The sequence below is a fragment of the Oncorhynchus mykiss genome, chromosome 19, assembly GCF_057628025.1.
Source record: "Oncorhynchus mykiss isolate SJ-2025 chromosome 19, ASM5762802v1, whole genome shotgun sequence".
Taxonomy (NCBI): domain Eukaryota; kingdom Metazoa; phylum Chordata; class Actinopteri; order Salmoniformes; family Salmonidae; genus Oncorhynchus; species Oncorhynchus mykiss.
The window spans coordinates 51,653,894-51,671,590 of record NC_143040.1 but is presented as its reverse complement, the minus strand read 5'-3'; the positions used below and the strand labels follow the sequence as shown (position 1 = coordinate 51,671,590).

The following is a 17,697-nucleotide window of genomic DNA, read 5'->3' as shown; positions in this document are numbered from 1 at the left end:
TTTGTCAAATAGCCCTTACACAGCCTGGAAGTGTGTTTTGGGTCATTGTCCTGTTGAAAAACAAATAATAGTCCCACTAAGCGCAAACCAGATGGGATGGCATATCACTGTAGAATGCTGTGGTAGCCATGCTGGTTAAGTGTGCCTTGAATTCTAAATAAATCACTGACAGTGTCACCAGCAAAGCACCGCCACACCATCACACCTCCTCCTCCATGCTTCATGGTGGGAACCACCTCCTCTCACAAAGACATGGCGGTTGGAACCAAAAATCAGCTCAAAGGACAGATTTCCACCAGTCTAATGTCCATTGCTCATGTTTCTTGGCCCAAGCAAGTCTCTTCTTATTATTGGTGTCCTTTAGTAGTGGTTTCTTTGCAGCATTTGACCATGAAGGCATGATTCACGCAGTCTCCTCTGAACAGTTGATGTTAAGATGTGTCTGTTACTTGAACTCTGTGAGGTGCAATCTGAGGTGCAGTTAATTGCCGATATCTGAGGCTGGTAACCTTAATGAACTTATTCAATATAGCAGAGGTAACTCTGGGTCTTCCTTTCCTGTGGCGGTCCTCATTAGAGCCAGTTTCATCATAGTGCTTGATGTTTTTTGCAACGGCACTTGAAGAAACTTTCTTAAAATTGTCCGGATTTACTGACCTTCATGTCTTAAAGTAATGATGGAATATTGTTTCTCTTTGCTTATTTGAGCTGTTATTGCCATAATATGGACTTGGTCTTTTATCAAACAGGGCTCTCTTCTTTATACCACCCCTACCTTGTCACAACACAACTGATTGGCTCAATTGCGTTAAGAAGGAAAGAAATTCCACATATTAACTTTTAACAAGGCACGCCAGTTAATTGAAATGCATTCAAGGTGACTACCTCATGAAGCTGGTTGAGAGAATGCCAAGAGTGTGCAAACCTGTCATCAAGGCAAAGGGTGGCTACTTTGAAGAATCTCAAAAATATATTTTGATTTGTTTAACACTGTTTTTTGTTTCTACACAATTCCATATGTGTTATTTCATAGTTTCTATGTCTTCACTATTATTCTACAATGTAGAAATATTAGTAAAAATAACAAAAACCCCTTGAATGAGTAGGTATGTCCAAACGTGTGACTGGTACTGCCAATTCATGGTTATTCACTTTTTTTTGTTTATCCTCTAAATGCAGTGACTTATTGGGCAATTATTTGCTTCATGACTGGCTGTTTGATGATCTTTCAACTGTACATAACAGGTCAGCATAGAAAGTTATTCTATCATTTTCATAAGTTCTATGCAATGAGTCTTTGTAGAACGCTGTAATTGACCCCACTCCCCTCTACATTGTAATGGTTTGAGAGCACCGTACAAGAGAAAGATTGTCCAAAAGCCGTAGTTATCAATGATTCATTCAGCTTCTTTCCTGGCTTGTTGTGTTTGTTTTCTCAGGCGTTCATAAGTAAGATGATACACAAAGTGCAGTTTAACGCCGAACCCATGCACATGAAAGGGTTACGGATAGGACTGAAGGAGGAAGAGGATACAGAGGGGACCTGGACATGGGTTAACGGGATTGAGCTGACTCAGAGGTAAGAGCTGCACAAGTCAATGGACTGGACACAGGTATAATCATGCATGATCTTCTATGTATTTGTTAAGACCAACATGTCAAGCGGTACTTGGTTAAATGTTTCCACTGTACCATTATCATTCAGGATAAGACCAGAATGTCAACTAAGTAACATTTCATTTGGTTTAAAGGTACTGGCATGAGACAGCCCAATGACCACTATGGAATGGAGGACTGTGCGGCCATCCATTCCAAAATAAATCCCATGGAGTCCTGGAATGATGCTGTGTACGCATCCATTGAAATGGATATGTGAAATAAAATCAAGGAAAACTTAGAAATTACTATAAAATTGCCATTATTTCAATAAGTAAATGCATACATTCAAAATAATAAGCATTGGAATCAAATGTAACTTTTAAGTTGTACATAACATTTTATCTGATAAAAGAAATTGTCATACTGTAAAGTTAAACATAATTAGTTCTGCATCTTTAAAAAAAAAAAGTTTATATAGTTTACTCCTTACAAACAAGACAGACTACAAATTATGACAAGAGTAATGTTAATACCAAAATACATCCCAGGTTTACATCTGAATACACTATAAAAAAGAGCAGTATAAATATGTACTATAGTAAATATATGTTTTTCTTCCATGTTCATACTTTATTATGTACATTCACTATCGGTGCTTAAAAGTACCTTAAATACTATTACACATGTATGTGAATCAACAGTTGATGAGAAAAACGAATGCCAAAACCAATCTTGGCTGCAAATAAAACACTTAAAATACAACTAATAAGACCTGCATTGGGCCAGGCAGTTTTAAATAACTGTTTTATAATAATGTCTGTGCAGTGAGTTGCCCAAGCCAAATTGCTCTTTGTATCATTTAGCCTGTGTATTGTCACCATCATCTAACAGCAGAATGTTTTTCTGTAGATTGTGATGATGTCTAACCAGAACATGAGGAGGCCAGTCACTGTTGTTCAATAGCAGCACTCTGCGACAACTAAGTAAGTTATCACACAGGAAGTTTGGACTGTCAAGTCAGGTGTGTCGGTCAGTAGGTCACAGCACAGCAAAGTGCTGGCGCAGGTGTTTCAGGATCTGCTGGGTATCTACATGCTCAGGGAAGGCATCCTCTGACCTCTGGGCTGCCGTGTAGCTACTCTGCAGATCTCCAATCTGGACACAGCAGAAAACAACAGCATATCAATTCATATAGTCACTCAAGACTAAAAACAGTCTGTTTTATACCAGGAATAGCAATGTGTTTTTATTGAAATAAAAGTGCAGATGAAGTGTCTGGTTACCTTATCTGACAGAGTGGAGTAGTTAAAGTGTGGCTCATACATGTGAGGGGCAATTGATGCAGCGGTCTGGAGGAAAGCTTTGGACTGTGAAAAAGAAAAGAGGACATCGAAACAAAAACAACCATTCTGAATTAGACTCAATACCAAAAACATCATAAGCAGTACACTAAAGACTTTAAATAATGTGTTGTATCATATGGAAAAGAACCACTGGGCATAATACTTCAGAGGAGCAAGCCTAGAAGAAGTTTATTTCAGTTGGAAAGAAAGCATATCATTTAAAACAGATTCATACTCAATATACTTATCAGAACTAACATTTGATCAAAATTATATACACTGCTCAAAAAAATAAAGGGAACACTTAAACAACACAATGTAACTCCAAGTCAATCACACTTCTGTGAAATCAAACTGTCCACTTAGGAAGCAACACTGGTTGACAATACATTTCACATGCTGTTGTGCAAATGGAATAGACAACAGGTGGAAATTAGCAAGACACCCCCAATAAAGGAGTGGTTCTGCTGGTGGTGACCACAGACCACTTCTCAGTTCCTATGCATCCTGGCAGATGTTTTGGTCACTTTTGAATGCTGGCGGTGCTTTCACTCTAGTGGTAGCATGAGACGGAGTCTACAACCCACACACGTGGCTCAGGTAGTGCAGCTCATCCAGGATGGTACATCAATGCGAGCTGTGGCAAGAAGGTTTGCTGTGTCTGTCAGCGTAGTGTCCAGAGCATGGAGGCGCTACCAGGAGACATTCTAGTACATCAGGAGACGTGGAGGAGGCCGTAGGAGGGCAACAACCCAGCAGCAGGACCGCTACCTAGGCCTTTGTGCAAGGAGGAGCAGGAGGAGCACTGCCAGAGCCCTGCAAAATGACCTCCAGCAGGCCACAACTGTGCATGTGTCTGCTCAAACGGTCAGAAACAGACTCCATGAGGGTAGTATAAGGGCCCGACGTCCACAGGTGGGGGTTGTGCTTACAGCCCAACACCGTGCAGGACGTTTGGCATTTGCCAGAGAACACCAAGATGGGCAAATTTGCCACTGGCGCCCTGTGTTCTTTACAGATGAAAGCAGGTTCACAGTGAGCACGTGACAGAGTCTGGAGACGCTCTGCTGCCTGCAACATCCTCCAGCATGACCGGTTTGGCGGTGGGTCAGTCATGGTGTGGGGTGGCATTTCTTTGGGGGGCCGCACAGCCCTCCATGTGCTCGCCAGAGGTAGCTTGACTGCCATTAGGTACCGAGATGAGATCCTCAGACCCCTTGTGAGATCATATACTGGTGCGGTTGGCCCTGGGTTCCTCCTAATGCAAGACAATGCTAGACCTCATGTGGTTGGAGTGTTTCAGCAGTTCCTGCAAGAGGAAGGCATTGATACTATGGACTGGCCCGCCCGTTCCCCAGACCTGAATCCAATTGAGCACATCTGGGACATCATGTCTCGCTCCATCCACCAACGCCACGTTGCACCACAGACTGTCCAGGAGTTGGCGGATGATTTAGTCCAGGTCTGGGAGGAGATCCCTCAGGAGACCATCCGCCACCTTATCAGGAGCATGCCCAGGCGTTGTAGGGAGGTCATACAGGCACGTGGAGGCCACACACACACACTACTGAGCCTCATTTTGACTTGTTTTAAGGACATTACATCAAAGTTGGATCAGCCTGTAGTGTGGTTTTCCACTTTAATTTTGAGTGTGACTCCAAATCCAGACCTCCATGGGTTGATAAATTTGATTTCCATTGATAATTTGTGTGATTTTGTTGTCAGCACATTCAATTATGTAAAGAAAAAAGTATTTAATAAGAATATTTCATTCATTCAGATCTAGGATGTGTTATTTTAGTGTTCCCTTTATTTTTTGAGCAGTGTATTTGAAGACCTAGACACACCAATTCATTCACCTGCTCAATGTGTCCCTTGCGTAACTCCAGCACGGCCAGGTTATTATAGGCCTCAGCATGGTCGTTGTTGAAGGCCAAGGCCAGTTTAAAACACTGGGATGCCAGAGTCAGGTCTCCTATTCCCTGTGGGGAGAAACATAAGATGCAAGTAACAAACAGAAATGCAAAGAATAAGTGATAGCATGCTATTTGTTCAAAGCACTCAGACAGATGTGGATCCTGTCCAAGAGAAACCAGTTGGCATACAGAAGAGGGTGCTGTAGAGTAACTTGATGCAATAACTAACATCTGTGTGTGCTAAGTTAACACTAACCCACCACGGCCACGTGTCCAATGTTGTACCAGACGTCAGCCTGCTCCTCATCATTGGCCACCAGGGCCAGAGCCCTCTCGAAGGAGGACAGGGTCATATCATACTGCTGGGCATAAAAGCAGCACAATCCCAGGTTGTTGTACAGCTGGCAATTATATACCCCCATCTGCAACAGCCGTCTACAGGGAAGGACGGTTAGAGGGAAAAGACAACTTAAAATAATGTAACCATGCAAGGCATGTGTATCCACTGAAATGTCAAAATGATTCAATCACACAGGCATATACATACTAATCAGAGTTAGATGAGGGATTTGAAGGGGGTGGTGTGTGTGTGCCGTGTGTGACTAACCGGTAAAAGCGCAAGGCGATCTCAGGCTGGTCCGTGTAGAAGTGATTGCTGCCTATGCAGGCGATAGCCTCAACGTGAGTGTTGTCCTGCTTCAGGACATCTTTGTAGTACTCTGTGGCTGAGGTGATGTTATTCATCTCCTGTGAGAGAGACACATAACTATAAAGACTGATTTTGGACCTCCTGATCAATCTGCATCTGTTCTCTCATTTTACAGTAGAGTAATTCAATAGCTACTAGAGCTACAAAACAATTAGGCTCTAAATTCCTAGGCAATCAGCTGCTCGTTTCAGGTTACACATTTGACATGATGATTTCAACCTGTGGTTTCTTTAAGCAAGAGAATGCTTTGCAAGCAAACAACAACAAAGGAATTGTTACGTGCCTCGTGAATGCGAGCAATTCCTGTTAAGAGAGTGACCTCCCCAGGGAAGTGGTCCAGACCTTGCTTGAAGAGGTTCAGTGCAGTTATAGGTTGATCAAGCCGCTGATACACCTGTTTTAGTGGCATAACAGAAAAATAAGTATTTTTGTCATTTGTGTACTAATGAAGATAAATAGGTCAGTAGGTTGATTAAAAAAAAACATAAACCTATTTGAACAAATAGAAACAACTTGTCATTGAGTGACACACCACCAGGTTTTATCTGCTACAGAGAAGCCTTGTGTGAGGGTTAATCTATACTGTATACAGTGTAGTTACACAGTATTTACAGTGTTAAGAGTGTTAGGGACATCGTAAGTTGTATGTTGTTACCTTGGCCAGATAGAGGTATGTGTCCACCACCTCCTGATGATTGAGAGCAGATCGGAACTGTTTTTCTGATTCCCGGTGTAAACCAAGTCTGTTAATACAAACAGTTCCAATGTAGTAGAGCTGTAGTGTAGTATAGTATGCATTGTATACTAACAATTGTTTGAGATCTAAGTAATCAGCTAAAGCTTTACCTGTAGTAGCACTTCCCCAGCTGGACTTTCCACCACCAGTCTTTAAACTGAGCATTCTCAGTGGCCAGAGCAGCCAGGTCTAAAGCCTGTTCACAAAACATGACAGGGTAGGTACAAATCGTTTTAGACGGAAACTTACAAACAAAAACTGCATGAAAAGCCAAAGACATACTGTATATCTGTATTTATAACTCACATTTTTTACATCATTTTCATGATGGAAGATGTACTCAAACAAGGTCTGGGGGCAGAAAAAAAACAACAGAACAGTCATAATACGTATTGAAGGCGAATAACCACAATAAATACATTTACGACACATATTTTTTGAGAGACATTGTTCCTTACCTTACAGTACATTACTTAAATCAGTCATACCTTGGATAAATTGGGCTTCTGGGCATATTTAGCCAAGTTGAGTCTTGACAAATTTATAAATGGCCCCTCAGGATTGGTTAACATGGAGGCTGTTCCCAGCCGGACAAATCTGCCAGATGCACCAGTGACAGGGCGGGCAGTGTGTGCTGTGCGCGGGGTCTTAATGGCCTGTTCCATTGTCCCTGGTCTGCCAGACTGGGTACTGGGCCTCACAAACCCTGTGATTGGTCGTCCCGATTGGGTAATGGGCCTAGATTCAGGACAAAAAAGCTCATTTCAGAACTAACCTGATGCTTTCCCAGGGTACATAATGCTCCTCACGACTCATTGGCAGAAATATTGTTACAGTAATAACACAATTCCAGTAGGGGAAATGCTTGGAATACTTACCTAACGTATACAAGATAGTTGTGAATAGAAAAGGTCACATACCTGATAGCTGGAGTAGGTCCACCTCCATGGCTTGTTTCAGGACGCCTCAGTGATGTCCCAGGGCCTGAAAGACAGCGTCATTACAGTACACTCAGAGCTGGGAACATTTTGGAGAGATTTTACCAGAACAGATTCAGAACAGTAATATATTATTGATATTGACTTTCGTAGGCTGTTCTGCAGATGACTAGTCATGGTCAGGAGTTTTTCCTGCCCAGGAAGAACTCGTGTCCCTCTGGGAAAGTTGAGTTCAGACTTACGAGCAACCTGGGCAATGGAGCTTTCATCCAGCATCATCTCAGCGATCCCCTCCTGGTCCACCTCCACCTCATCAATGTACACCATCTCTGTCAGAGCACGGGTCTTCAGACTCCATGCAGCCTGCCCAAAGAGCAAAGGTAGTAGATTTGATTTTACAATGTGAAAATTATATTTACTTTGATATTACAAGGTAGGGAACTCCAACATCGATGTGCTACTGTGATATTTAATTAATTTCTCTACCCGTTCTATTTGTACTTCAACATGTCCAAACATGCCAGGTTTAGATGCAGCATGTAAAGAGACACAGAATAAAAGGAGCACAGCAGGAAGAGGTTACCTCAGAAATATGTGATGAGGAGTCAGGTTCCTTTTAAGACAGCAGTGTGTGAAATGATGAGATAAGAGGTGAAGACAGATTTGATGCAAAAATTATGCTAGGCTATAGCAAGCACATTTCAAGACAATTGGAGTTAAGAGAAGCTAGATTAACTAAAGGTGAGATTAAATAGTGATAGTGAAAATTGAAAGTGGGTCACAATAAGGTCAAAACTTGCCAGATATGATGATAGCCCTCTAGCTAACAAGTTCTTGTTTTTTATGCCACCAATAGCTAGCTAGCTAACAATGTGCTAATAAAACAACAGATAGCTAGCAAGCAACGGCAGAGTATCTCTGGCAATACAGTAATGAGGAATAGGCAATGATACAGAAAATGTCAAAGAATACTTTGCAAGCATAGTACTGATAGATATTATCATTAGCTAAATTGGATTCATGCCTGGAGCTGGCTAGCAGAGCTAAAATACTAGTTTAGCTATTTCTAACCTGGTCGTATGGACTGTCCTCTAATATCTTCGAACAAATATCAGAACATGGTTGGAACTTCCGTCTTCTAAAGTAGCTCCATGCAAGAAACAAGGGATCCATCGGCACCTCCATTTCGTCTTCTTTGTCACTGGTGCTAAAATAATTTAAGAGGTAGGTACGTTTTTAGAGCTTAGCTATCAACGCTAAGCTTGTTGCTTGAGCAGCAAGCGTCCTGTCACTCGCCGCAACAGAGGATAGGGGAGGTCCTCTTGTAGGTGCACTTGATTGAGCCCCTTCGGCACGCCGGGCGGGCGTGTGCAATTTTTATTACCATTCCATCCATTCTACAATGCGAACTCTGCCCACCCGGGGCAATCACCCAATGCTGCATTGATTTCTTTGGCATTTACCGTGAGAACAATATTATTATTTGAAGTGAAGTAAGATCCGTGCGTTAACTCAATAACTTTTGTGTACTGCCTGTCTTTGTTTTCAAAGGGTATGCACTCATAGACTAGATGTAACATAGTAAACGTATATCTGAGATGCTTTAACTGCTATGATATGTTACGTTTGGTATGGTTATAAAAGACAGATGGTTACTTAAGGCAGGGTGGTTGGTGGGTGGATGGGTGGACGTATAACAGAAGGTTGTGAGTTCAAATCTCATCATGGACAACTTTATAATTTTAGCTAATTAGCAACTTTTCAACTACTTACTACTTTTTAGCTACTTTGTTACTAAACTCAGCAAAAAAAGAAACGTCCCTTTTTCAGGACCCAGTCTTTCAAAGATAATTCGTAAAAATCCAAATAACTTCACAGATCTTCATTGTAAAGGGTTTAAACACTGTTTGTTTCCCATGTTTGTTCAATGAGCCATAAACAATTAATGAACATACACCTGTGGAACGGTCGTTAAGACACTAACAGCTTACAGACAGTAGACAATGGTCACAGTTATGAAAACTTAGGACACTAAAGAGGCCTTTCCACTGACTCTGAAAAACACCAAAAGAAAGATGCCCAAGGTCCCTGATCATCTGCGTGAACGTGCCTTAGGCATGCTGCGAGGAGGCATGAGGACTGCAGATGTGGCCAGTGCAATAAATTGCAATGTCCTTACTGTGAGACGCCTAAGACAGCGCTACAGGGAGACAGGATGGACAGCTGATCGTCCTCGCAGTGGCAGACCACGTGTAACAACACCTGCACAGGATCGGTACATCCTAACATCACACATGCGGGACAGGTACAGGATGGCAATAATAACTGCCAAAGTTACACCAGGAATGCACAATCCCTCCATCAGTGCTCAGACTGTCCGCAATAGGCTGAGAGAGGCTGGACTGTAGGCCTGTTGTATGGCAGGTCCTCACCAGACATTACCGGCAACAACGTCGCCTATGGCCACAAACCCACCGTCGCTGGACCAAACAGTACTGGCAAAAAGTGCTCTTCACTGACGAGTCGCGGGTTTGTCTCACCGGGGGTAATGGTCTGATTCGCAGGCAATCTCAACGCTGTGCGTTACAGGGAAAACATTATTCTCCCTCATGTGGTACCCTTCCTGCAGGTTCATCCTGACATGACCCTCCAGCATGACAATGCCACCAGCCATACTGCTCGTTCTGTGCGTGATTTCCTGCAAGACAGGAATGTCAGTGTTCTGCCATGGCCAGCGAAGAGCCCAGATCTCAATCCCATTGAGTACGTCTGGGACCTGTTGGATCGGAGGGCGAGGGCTAGGGCCATTCCCCCCAGAAATGTCCGGGAACTTGCAGCCACCTAGCTAGAATTCGTAACATATAATTCATTTGCGAATTCGTAACATATAGTATGTTTTGTGAATTCGTAACATATAGTACGTTTTGCAAATTCTTAACATATAATACGAATTGTAATTCATAACATATACGAAATGGGCGATGGACACCTACAAATTAATCCATACCATACGAAGCGTAACATATACTACATTCAGTTTGGCAGAATTTACATACAGAATAATACAAAATGCTCTGAGAGCGCTACATTCTGTGACCTTCACTTCAGCACCCACCGTGTGGACAGCGACTTTATAAAAAGTAGGAGCTGAGAGGATGGCGAGTTAAAGTAGCATACCTGAACGCATGTGTTATCTGAAAAAAAACATGCAGTTGGTGAATATGTAATACAGTTCATTTTTTAAATGTCCATTTTTATGACAACAACATAATTTATAGTCTCCTAAACACGAATGTAGACCTTCTTTCTGTTGGTTAAAGCCTATACATGGATAGAGGAACTACTGTTAGAATGTTAAAGAAATGTGCAAAAGGGTAAAATATTCAACGGCGCCTACTTGGATTGACAGCTGTCAAAAGCTTCCTGGTATTGTCTACACACCATTAGTTAGCCAGGGTTAGAGCCATTGGTTAAAGTGCATTATTTAGGGGCTGACGTTTATCCCTTTCTAATGATTGCCATTGGTCCGTGAACATCCCTTCAAACGCTAAATAGATATTTGGGGATGTGATTGGACAGATAGTTGATCAATCACAAATGTAGATCACATTTTGGGGCGGTGCTTGTAAATAAACGCGAATACTCCATCTTATAGGATTTGACTAGAGCTTCGACCTGTCTCGAGCGGGGCAACTAGCCAAAGGCTGAAGTAGAGATAGATATTTGCTTTTTACTATGAAAAGAACTGCATAGTTAACTATTTTTAATTAGAGATAAGCATATTATCTCAAAGTAAAACTAGATTTAGTGAGACTATTATGCACATGGAACACAAATGCCCGCTATAACCGCTTGTACCGGATACAATGCATTTTCAGTGGAACTAAGAGATATGGGATTGAATGAAATCCTTCTCGGTGAATGAAGAAATATCAAATACTCGAGACAGAGAAGAAGTACGGACATGGCTGACAGGACCGCTCCGAATTGTCACCTGCGACTAGAATGGGTTTACGGGTATCGGGGACATCAGTGCCGCAACAACCTGTACTACACAGCTGCCAAGGAAATTGTCTACTTCGTCGCCGGTGTGGGAGTAGTGTATAACACACGGGAACACAAGCAAAAATTTTACTTGGGCCACAACGATGACATAATCAGGTAATCGCACTTGCAGGAACTCATTCATTCACAGATATGCCGAGATACAAAATAAAACACGAGGAGGTAGCATCAATAAAAACACCAAACTGATCAAGTTTCTATTTCTGGCGAGGAGATACTTTGCCTACAAGTCTATATTGAATCGAGGTTATGACTTGTAATATATAACTATACAGTTTCAACGAGTCAAAATGATAGTTTGTGAAAACATCACACTGAGCTCAACTTGTGAGCTAACCGCCTTTCAGCACCTACTGGATGGACAGCAACTTCATTAAAAGTAGAGGCTTGGGTGGGAGTAATGATGTAATAATTTTGTTTTGAAAAGATGCAGTTACTGTATCATATCTGATACAATACACTCTTAGAAAAATGGTTTCTAAAAGCGTTCTGCGGCTCTCCCCATAAGAGAACCCTTTTTGGTTCCAGGTAGAACTCTTTTGGGTTCTATGTAGAACCCTCTGTGGAAAGGGTTCTACATGGAACCCAAAAGGCTCTACCTGGAACCAAAAGGGGTTCTTCAAAGGGTCCTCCTATGGGGAGGTGAGACATTTTATCTCATGATTCTAAACTGGATTTATTTTGCATAACTTATGGCATTTGAGGTAAGTTATTTGCTGTATGTGGACACCGGTTCGTCGAACATCTCATTAAAAAATCAGGGGCATTAATATGGAGTTGGTTCCCCTTTGCTGCTATAACATCTTCCACTCTTCTGGGAAGGATTTCCACTAGATGTTGGAACATTGCTGCGGGGACTTGCTTCCATTCAGCCACAAGAGCATTAGCGAGGTCGGACGCTGATGTTGGATGATTAGGCCTGGCTCGCAGGCGGCGTTCCATTTCATCCCAAAGGTGTTCGATGGGGTTGAGGTCAGGGCTCAGAGCAGGCCAGTCAAGTTCTTCCACACCAATCTCGACAAACCATTTCTGTATGAACCTCTCTTTGTGTATTTCGTTTTTTTTAAAACCTTTATTTAACTAGGCAAGTCAGTTAAAACCTGTTGTGACTAGGGGGCAGTATTTTCATTTTTGGAAAAATAACGTACCCAAAGTAAACGGGATATTTTGTTAGGACAAGATGCTAGAATATGCATATAATTGACAGCTTAGGATAGAAAACACTCTAAAGTTTCCAAAACTGTAAAAATATTGTCTGTGAGTATAACAGAACTGATATTGCAGGCGAAAGCCTGAGAAAAATCCAATCCGGAAGTGCCTCGTGTTTTGAAAGCCCTGCGTTCCAATGCGTCCCTATTGAGCAGTGAATGGGCTATCAACGGGCTATCAATGGGCTATCAAGATGACTTTTTCTACGTATTCCCCAAGGTGTCTACAGCATTGTGACGTAGTTTTACGCATTTATGTTGAAGAATACCCGTAAGCGGCTACATTGTGTAAGTGGTCACCTGATGGCTCTCAGAGTGACTCTCGCGTAAAATACAGAGGTAGCCATTTTTCCAATCGGTCCTAATGAAAAAACAATTGTCCCGGTGGATATATTATCGAATAGATATTTGAAAAACACCTTGAAGATTGATTATAAACAACGTTTGCCATGTTTCTGTCGATATTATGGAGCTAATTTGTAATATTTTTCGCCGTTTTCGTGACCGTAATTTCCAGTCGATTTCTCAGCCAAACGTGAAGAACAAACGGAGCTATTTCGCCTACAAAAATAATATTTTTGGAAAAAATGAACATTGGCTATCTAACTGGGAGTCTCGTGAGTGAAAACATCCGAAGCTCATCAAAGGTAAACAATTTAAGTTGATTACTTTTCTGATTTCCGTGACCAAGTTACCTGCTGCTAGCTGGACAAAATGCTATGCTAGGCTATCGATAAACTTACACAAATGCTTGTCTAGCTTTGGCTGTAAAGCATATTTTGAAAATCTGAGACGATAGGATGATTAACAAAAGGCTTCACTTGTGATTTTCATGGCCAGGAATATTTTCTAGTAATATGTATGTCCGTTGCGTTATGCTAATTAGTGTCAGTCGATGATTACGCTCCCGGATCTGGGATGGGAATGTTCAAGAGTTAAGAACAAATTCTTACATGTCGGCATTGTTGTGCTAAAATAGGAAAGGGCCTTCCCCAAACTGTTGCCACAAAGATGGAAGCACAGAATCATCTAGAATGTAATTGAATGCTGTAGCGTTAAGATCTGAACCATGAAAAACAGCCCCAGACCATTATTCCTCCTCCATCAAACTTTACAGTTGGCACTATGCATTCGGGCAGGTAGCATTCTCCTGGCATCGCCAAACCCAGATTCGTCCGTCAGACTGCCAGATGGTGAAGCGTGATTTATCACTCCAGAGAACACGTTTCCACTGTTCGAGAGTCCAATGGCGGCGAGCTTTACACCACTCTAGCCGGCGCTTGGCATTGTGCATGGTGATCTTAGGCTTGTGTCTGGGCTGTGGTCATGGAAACCTATTTCATGAAGCTCCCTATGAACAGTTATTGTGCTGATGTTGCTTCCAGAGGCAGTTTGGAACTTGGTAGTGAGTGTTATGACCAAGGACAGACAATTTTTATGCACTCGGAGGTCCTGTTCTGTAAGCTTGTGTGGTCTACCACATTGTGGCTGAGCTGTTGTTGCTCCTAGATGTTTCCACTTCACAATAACAGCACACAGTTGACCAGGGCAGCTCTTGCAAGGCAGAAATTTGACCAACTGACTAGTTGGAAAGGTGGCATCCTATGTTGGTGCCACGTTGAAAGCCACTGAGCTTTTCAGTAAGGCCATTCTACTATCAATGTTTGTCTATGGAGATTGCATGGCTGTGTGCTAGATGTTATACACCTGTCAGCAATGGATGTGGCTGAAATAGCCAAATCCACTCATTTGAATGGGTGTCCACATACTTTTGTTTATATAGTGCATTTCTTTCTAGTCACAGTGGAACGTGAAATACAGTAACTCCACTCTGCATTCACTATTCCACCCTTAAAACCCATGATTACTGCACAGCGACCCATCATAACTCTCAGGATGAATGGGAATGGATGGACTTGAAGGTCTTTCAGGGAATGTTTGAAACACTTTAGTCTGCGATTCGCAAATAGATATTTTTGGTGGTGGGTCAGGTAAACTTGAATGGACACAGAGACCCACATCCCTATGATCGTTCCAATCATTCACGTCAATGGGGAGGAACTCAGCCAACCTCTTGAGGAAATATTCTTTATTATAATATTATAATTACCCCTCTTTCACTTCTAGGGGAAAAACTGCGGCAGCTTGCTCCTTACAATGAATGACCATGTACTGAATGACCTGTGTCCACTGCTCCAGTGGCTGTGTTGTCATTGTGTGGGTTGGCCTGGAGATGACAAGGATTATATACTGTAGTGTCGTTAGTCAGCTGTTCTGCTGCTCCATTATTCATTGGTCAACAGAGAGACAGACCTTGCCTTGCCTTCTGTGTGAAGTGCTTCAGTTCAAATGCCGTGAGGAGTAATAAAATAATATAATATATGCCATTTAGCACACACTTTTATCCAAAGCTACTTACAGTCATGCATGCATACATTTTACTTATGGATGGTCCCGGGAATTGGACCCACTATCCTGAATTTGCAAGCACCATACTCTACCAACTGAGCTACAGAGGAGTTGATCCATCTCATATTACATATCAGAAGCATATGTGTAGTGGAGGTAATTCGGTGCCATGAGTGGCCTGGTCTGAGACCTGAAGACTTGTGTTGGCTCGCCATGCTAATGTTTAGACTTTAGCTTGGTGAGCTAATACAATCCTGGGGTGTGCAGATGACTGTGTTTTGGTTGCCTCAGAGGTGAGGGCTCAGGGGAAGCATTGTCGAGCAGACACAGAAGACAGAACTGCAGCTGTTGGCGGGCGGCTCTCTCTAACATTGCACGAAGCCATGTGGAAGATGCAGACTCCTCAAATAGCATTGGGAGTCATCTCCTTCCTCACTGTGCCGTGTTTTCATTTTCTACAGAAGAAGCAGCCACAAGAGAGACAGGTGAAGGGAGTCTAACTTTCATTACTTGAAGTCAGTCTGTGTTTAATTCAGACAGATTCAGACATGATTCAGTTCTTCTGTTTGTTTGTGTTGTAACTACTGTATGTTTATATTTGTTAGTGTTTTGTGTGCTGGATGAATTAATTGCTCACCCTCCTGATGTTATCTTGCCCTGTGGCGTGCTCTGTCTGCCGGTTTCCCAGTCTGACTGACTGACTGAGGAGAGCTAGCTAATGTTTTCAAACATGAATGACAGGCCATTTCATTGGACTGACTGTGACCCTGTTCACTCTCACTGAGTCGCACCCAGCATAGTACTTTGTGGTACCGTCTTGTCTATCCACTCCAGGAAAAGTGTTATCTATCCTCTAACGCAGTGGTTCTCAAACCTTTTATAGTCCCATACCCCTTCAAACATTCAACCTCCAGCTGCGTACCCCCTCTAGCACCAGGGTCAGCACACTTTCAAATGGTTTTTTTTGCCATCATTGTAAGCCTGCCACACACACACTATACAATACATTTATTAATAATAATATAATATAATAATATAATAATATAATAATCAATAATTTTGCTTTTTATTTAGCCATCTTACATATAAAAACTTATTTGGTCATCAAAAATTGTGAATAACTCACCACAGGTTAATGAGAAGGATGTGCTTGAAAGGATGCACATACCTTTGCAATGTTGGGTTGTATTGGAGTGAGTCTCAGTCCTAAATCATTTTCCACACACAGTCTGTGCCTGTATTTAGTTCTCATGCTAGTGAGGGCCGAGAATCCACCCTCACATAGGTACGTGGTTGCAAAGGGCATCAGTGTCTTAACAGCGCAATTTGCCAAGGCAAGAAACTCTGAGTGCAGCCCAATCCAGAAATCTGGCAGTGGCTTCTGATTAAATTCAATTTTCACAGAACCGCTTATTGCAATTTCGATGAGGCTCTCTTGTTCAGATATTGGTAAGTGGACTGGAGGCAGGGCTTGAGAGGGATAACGAATCCAGTTGTTTGTGTCATCCATTTTCGGGTGCGCTTAATTGCGCACCCAGCTGACTCAGGTGCTTCGCTATATCATATTTAACATTGTCCGTAACTTTGAGTTCATTTGCACACAAAAAATTATACAATGGTGGAAAGACCTGTGTGTTGTCCTTGTTAATGCAGACAGAAAAGAGCTCCAACTTCTTAATCATAGCCTCAATTTTGTCCCACACATTGAATATAGTTGTGGAGAGTTCCTGTAATCCTAGATTCAAATCATTCAGGTGAGATAAAACATCACCCAGATAGGCCAGTCGTGTGAGAAATTCGTCATAAACGAAGCGGTCAGACAAGCGAAAATGATGGTCAGTAAAGAAAACTTTAAGCTCGTCTTTCAATTTAAAAAAACGTGCCTATACTTTTCCCCTTGATGACCAGCACACTTCTGTATGTTGTAAAAGCAATACATGGTCGCTGCCCATGTTAATGCATAATTCAGAAAATACACAACAGTTCAGGGGCCTTGCTTTAATGAAGTTAACCATTTTCACTATCGTGTCCAAAACATTTTTTAAGCTGTCAGGCATTCCCTTGGCAGCAGGAGCAACTGCTTGCACGAGCGTTACCACTGCACTATGTCTCCGTGTCATGGCTTTTGTGCCATCAGTACAGATACCAACACATCTTGACCATCAGAGTCCATTTGATGTCACAAAGCTGTCCAGTACTTTAAAAATATCCTCCCCTGTTGTCCTGGTTTCCAGAAGAGGATGACTTCCTTAATTATCCCACCGTAAATGTAACAGACATATACAGAGCCTTGCGAAAGTATTCGGCCCCCTTGAACTTTGCGACCTTTTGCCACATTTCAGGCTTCAAACATAAAGATATAAAACTGTATTTTTTTGTGAAGAATCAACAACAAGTGGGACACAATCATGAAGTGGAACGACATTTATTGGATATTTCAAACTTTTTTAACAAATCAAAAACTGAAATATTGGGCGTGCAAAATTATTCAGCCCCTTTACTTTCAGTGCAGCAAACTCTCTCCAGAAGTTCAGTGAGGATCTCTGAATGATCCAATGTTGACCTAAAGGACTAATGATGATAAATACAATCCACCTGTGTGTAATCAAGTCTCTGTATAAATGCACCTGCACTGTGATAGTCTCAGAGGTCCGTTAAAAGCGCTGAGAGCATCATGAAGAACAAGGAACACACCAGGCAGGTCCGAGATACTGTTGTGAAGAAGTTTAAAGCCGGATTTGGATACAAAAAGATTTCCCAAGCTTTAAACATCC

General features: G+C 42.1%; 2 protein-coding genes and 1 long non-coding RNA gene across 10 annotated transcripts in view; 2 read left to right on the top strand and 1 right to left on the bottom strand.

Annotated features, from left to right (window-relative positions):
* Nucleotides 1-1,450: 1,450 nt before the first annotated feature.
* On the top strand, nt 1,451-1,904 carry LOC110497913 (uncharacterized). Its single transcript, XR_002469743.3, has 2 exons — nt 1,451-1,579; nt 1,752-1,904. It is a non-coding gene; the product is annotated as an uncharacterized LOC110497913 (long non-coding RNA).
* Nucleotides 1,905-8,613, bottom strand: LOC110497912 (tetratricopeptide repeat protein 8). Of its 6 annotated transcripts, none has more exons than XR_002469741.3 (14): nt 8,313-8,547; nt 7,825-7,854; nt 7,484-7,604; nt 7,224-7,287; nt 6,792-7,041; nt 6,610-6,654; nt 6,414-6,499; nt 6,223-6,310; nt 5,851-5,961; nt 5,466-5,605; nt 5,115-5,293; nt 4,802-4,924; nt 2,883-2,966; nt 1,905-2,754 (listed from the first exon to the last, which is right to left on the bottom strand). XR_002469741.3 is itself a non-coding variant. In XM_021574377.3 (14 exons), the coding sequence occupies exons 1-14, from the start codon at nt 8,424-8,426 to the stop codon at nt 2,638-2,640; spliced, it is 1,548 nt and encodes a 515-aa protein (XP_021430052.1). In that variant the 5' UTR covers nt 8,427-8,547; the 3' UTR covers nt 1,905-2,637. The 6 variants fall into 6 exon arrangements, 3 of the variants coding, with proteins under 3 accessions (XP_021430052.1, XP_021430053.1, XP_021430055.2); XM_021574377.3 differs by having other exon boundaries at nt 5,119-5,293; XR_016488990.1 differs by lacking the exon at nt 7,825-7,854 and having other exon boundaries at nt 8,313-8,577.
* Nucleotides 8,614-10,901: 2,288 nt separating this feature from the next.
* The window catches only part of eml5 (EMAP like 5), a 66,889-nt gene continuing 60,093 nt past the window's right edge, over nt 10,902-17,697 (top strand). For all 3 annotated transcript variants that reach the window (XM_021574374.3, XM_090211335.1, XM_090211334.1), the window contains exon 1: nt 10,902-11,402. In XM_021574374.3, coding sequence (XP_021430049.1) covers nt 11,206-11,402 — 197 coding nt within the window. In that variant the 5' untranslated portion in view covers nt 10,902-11,205. The remainder of the gene's footprint in view (nt 11,403-17,697) is intronic.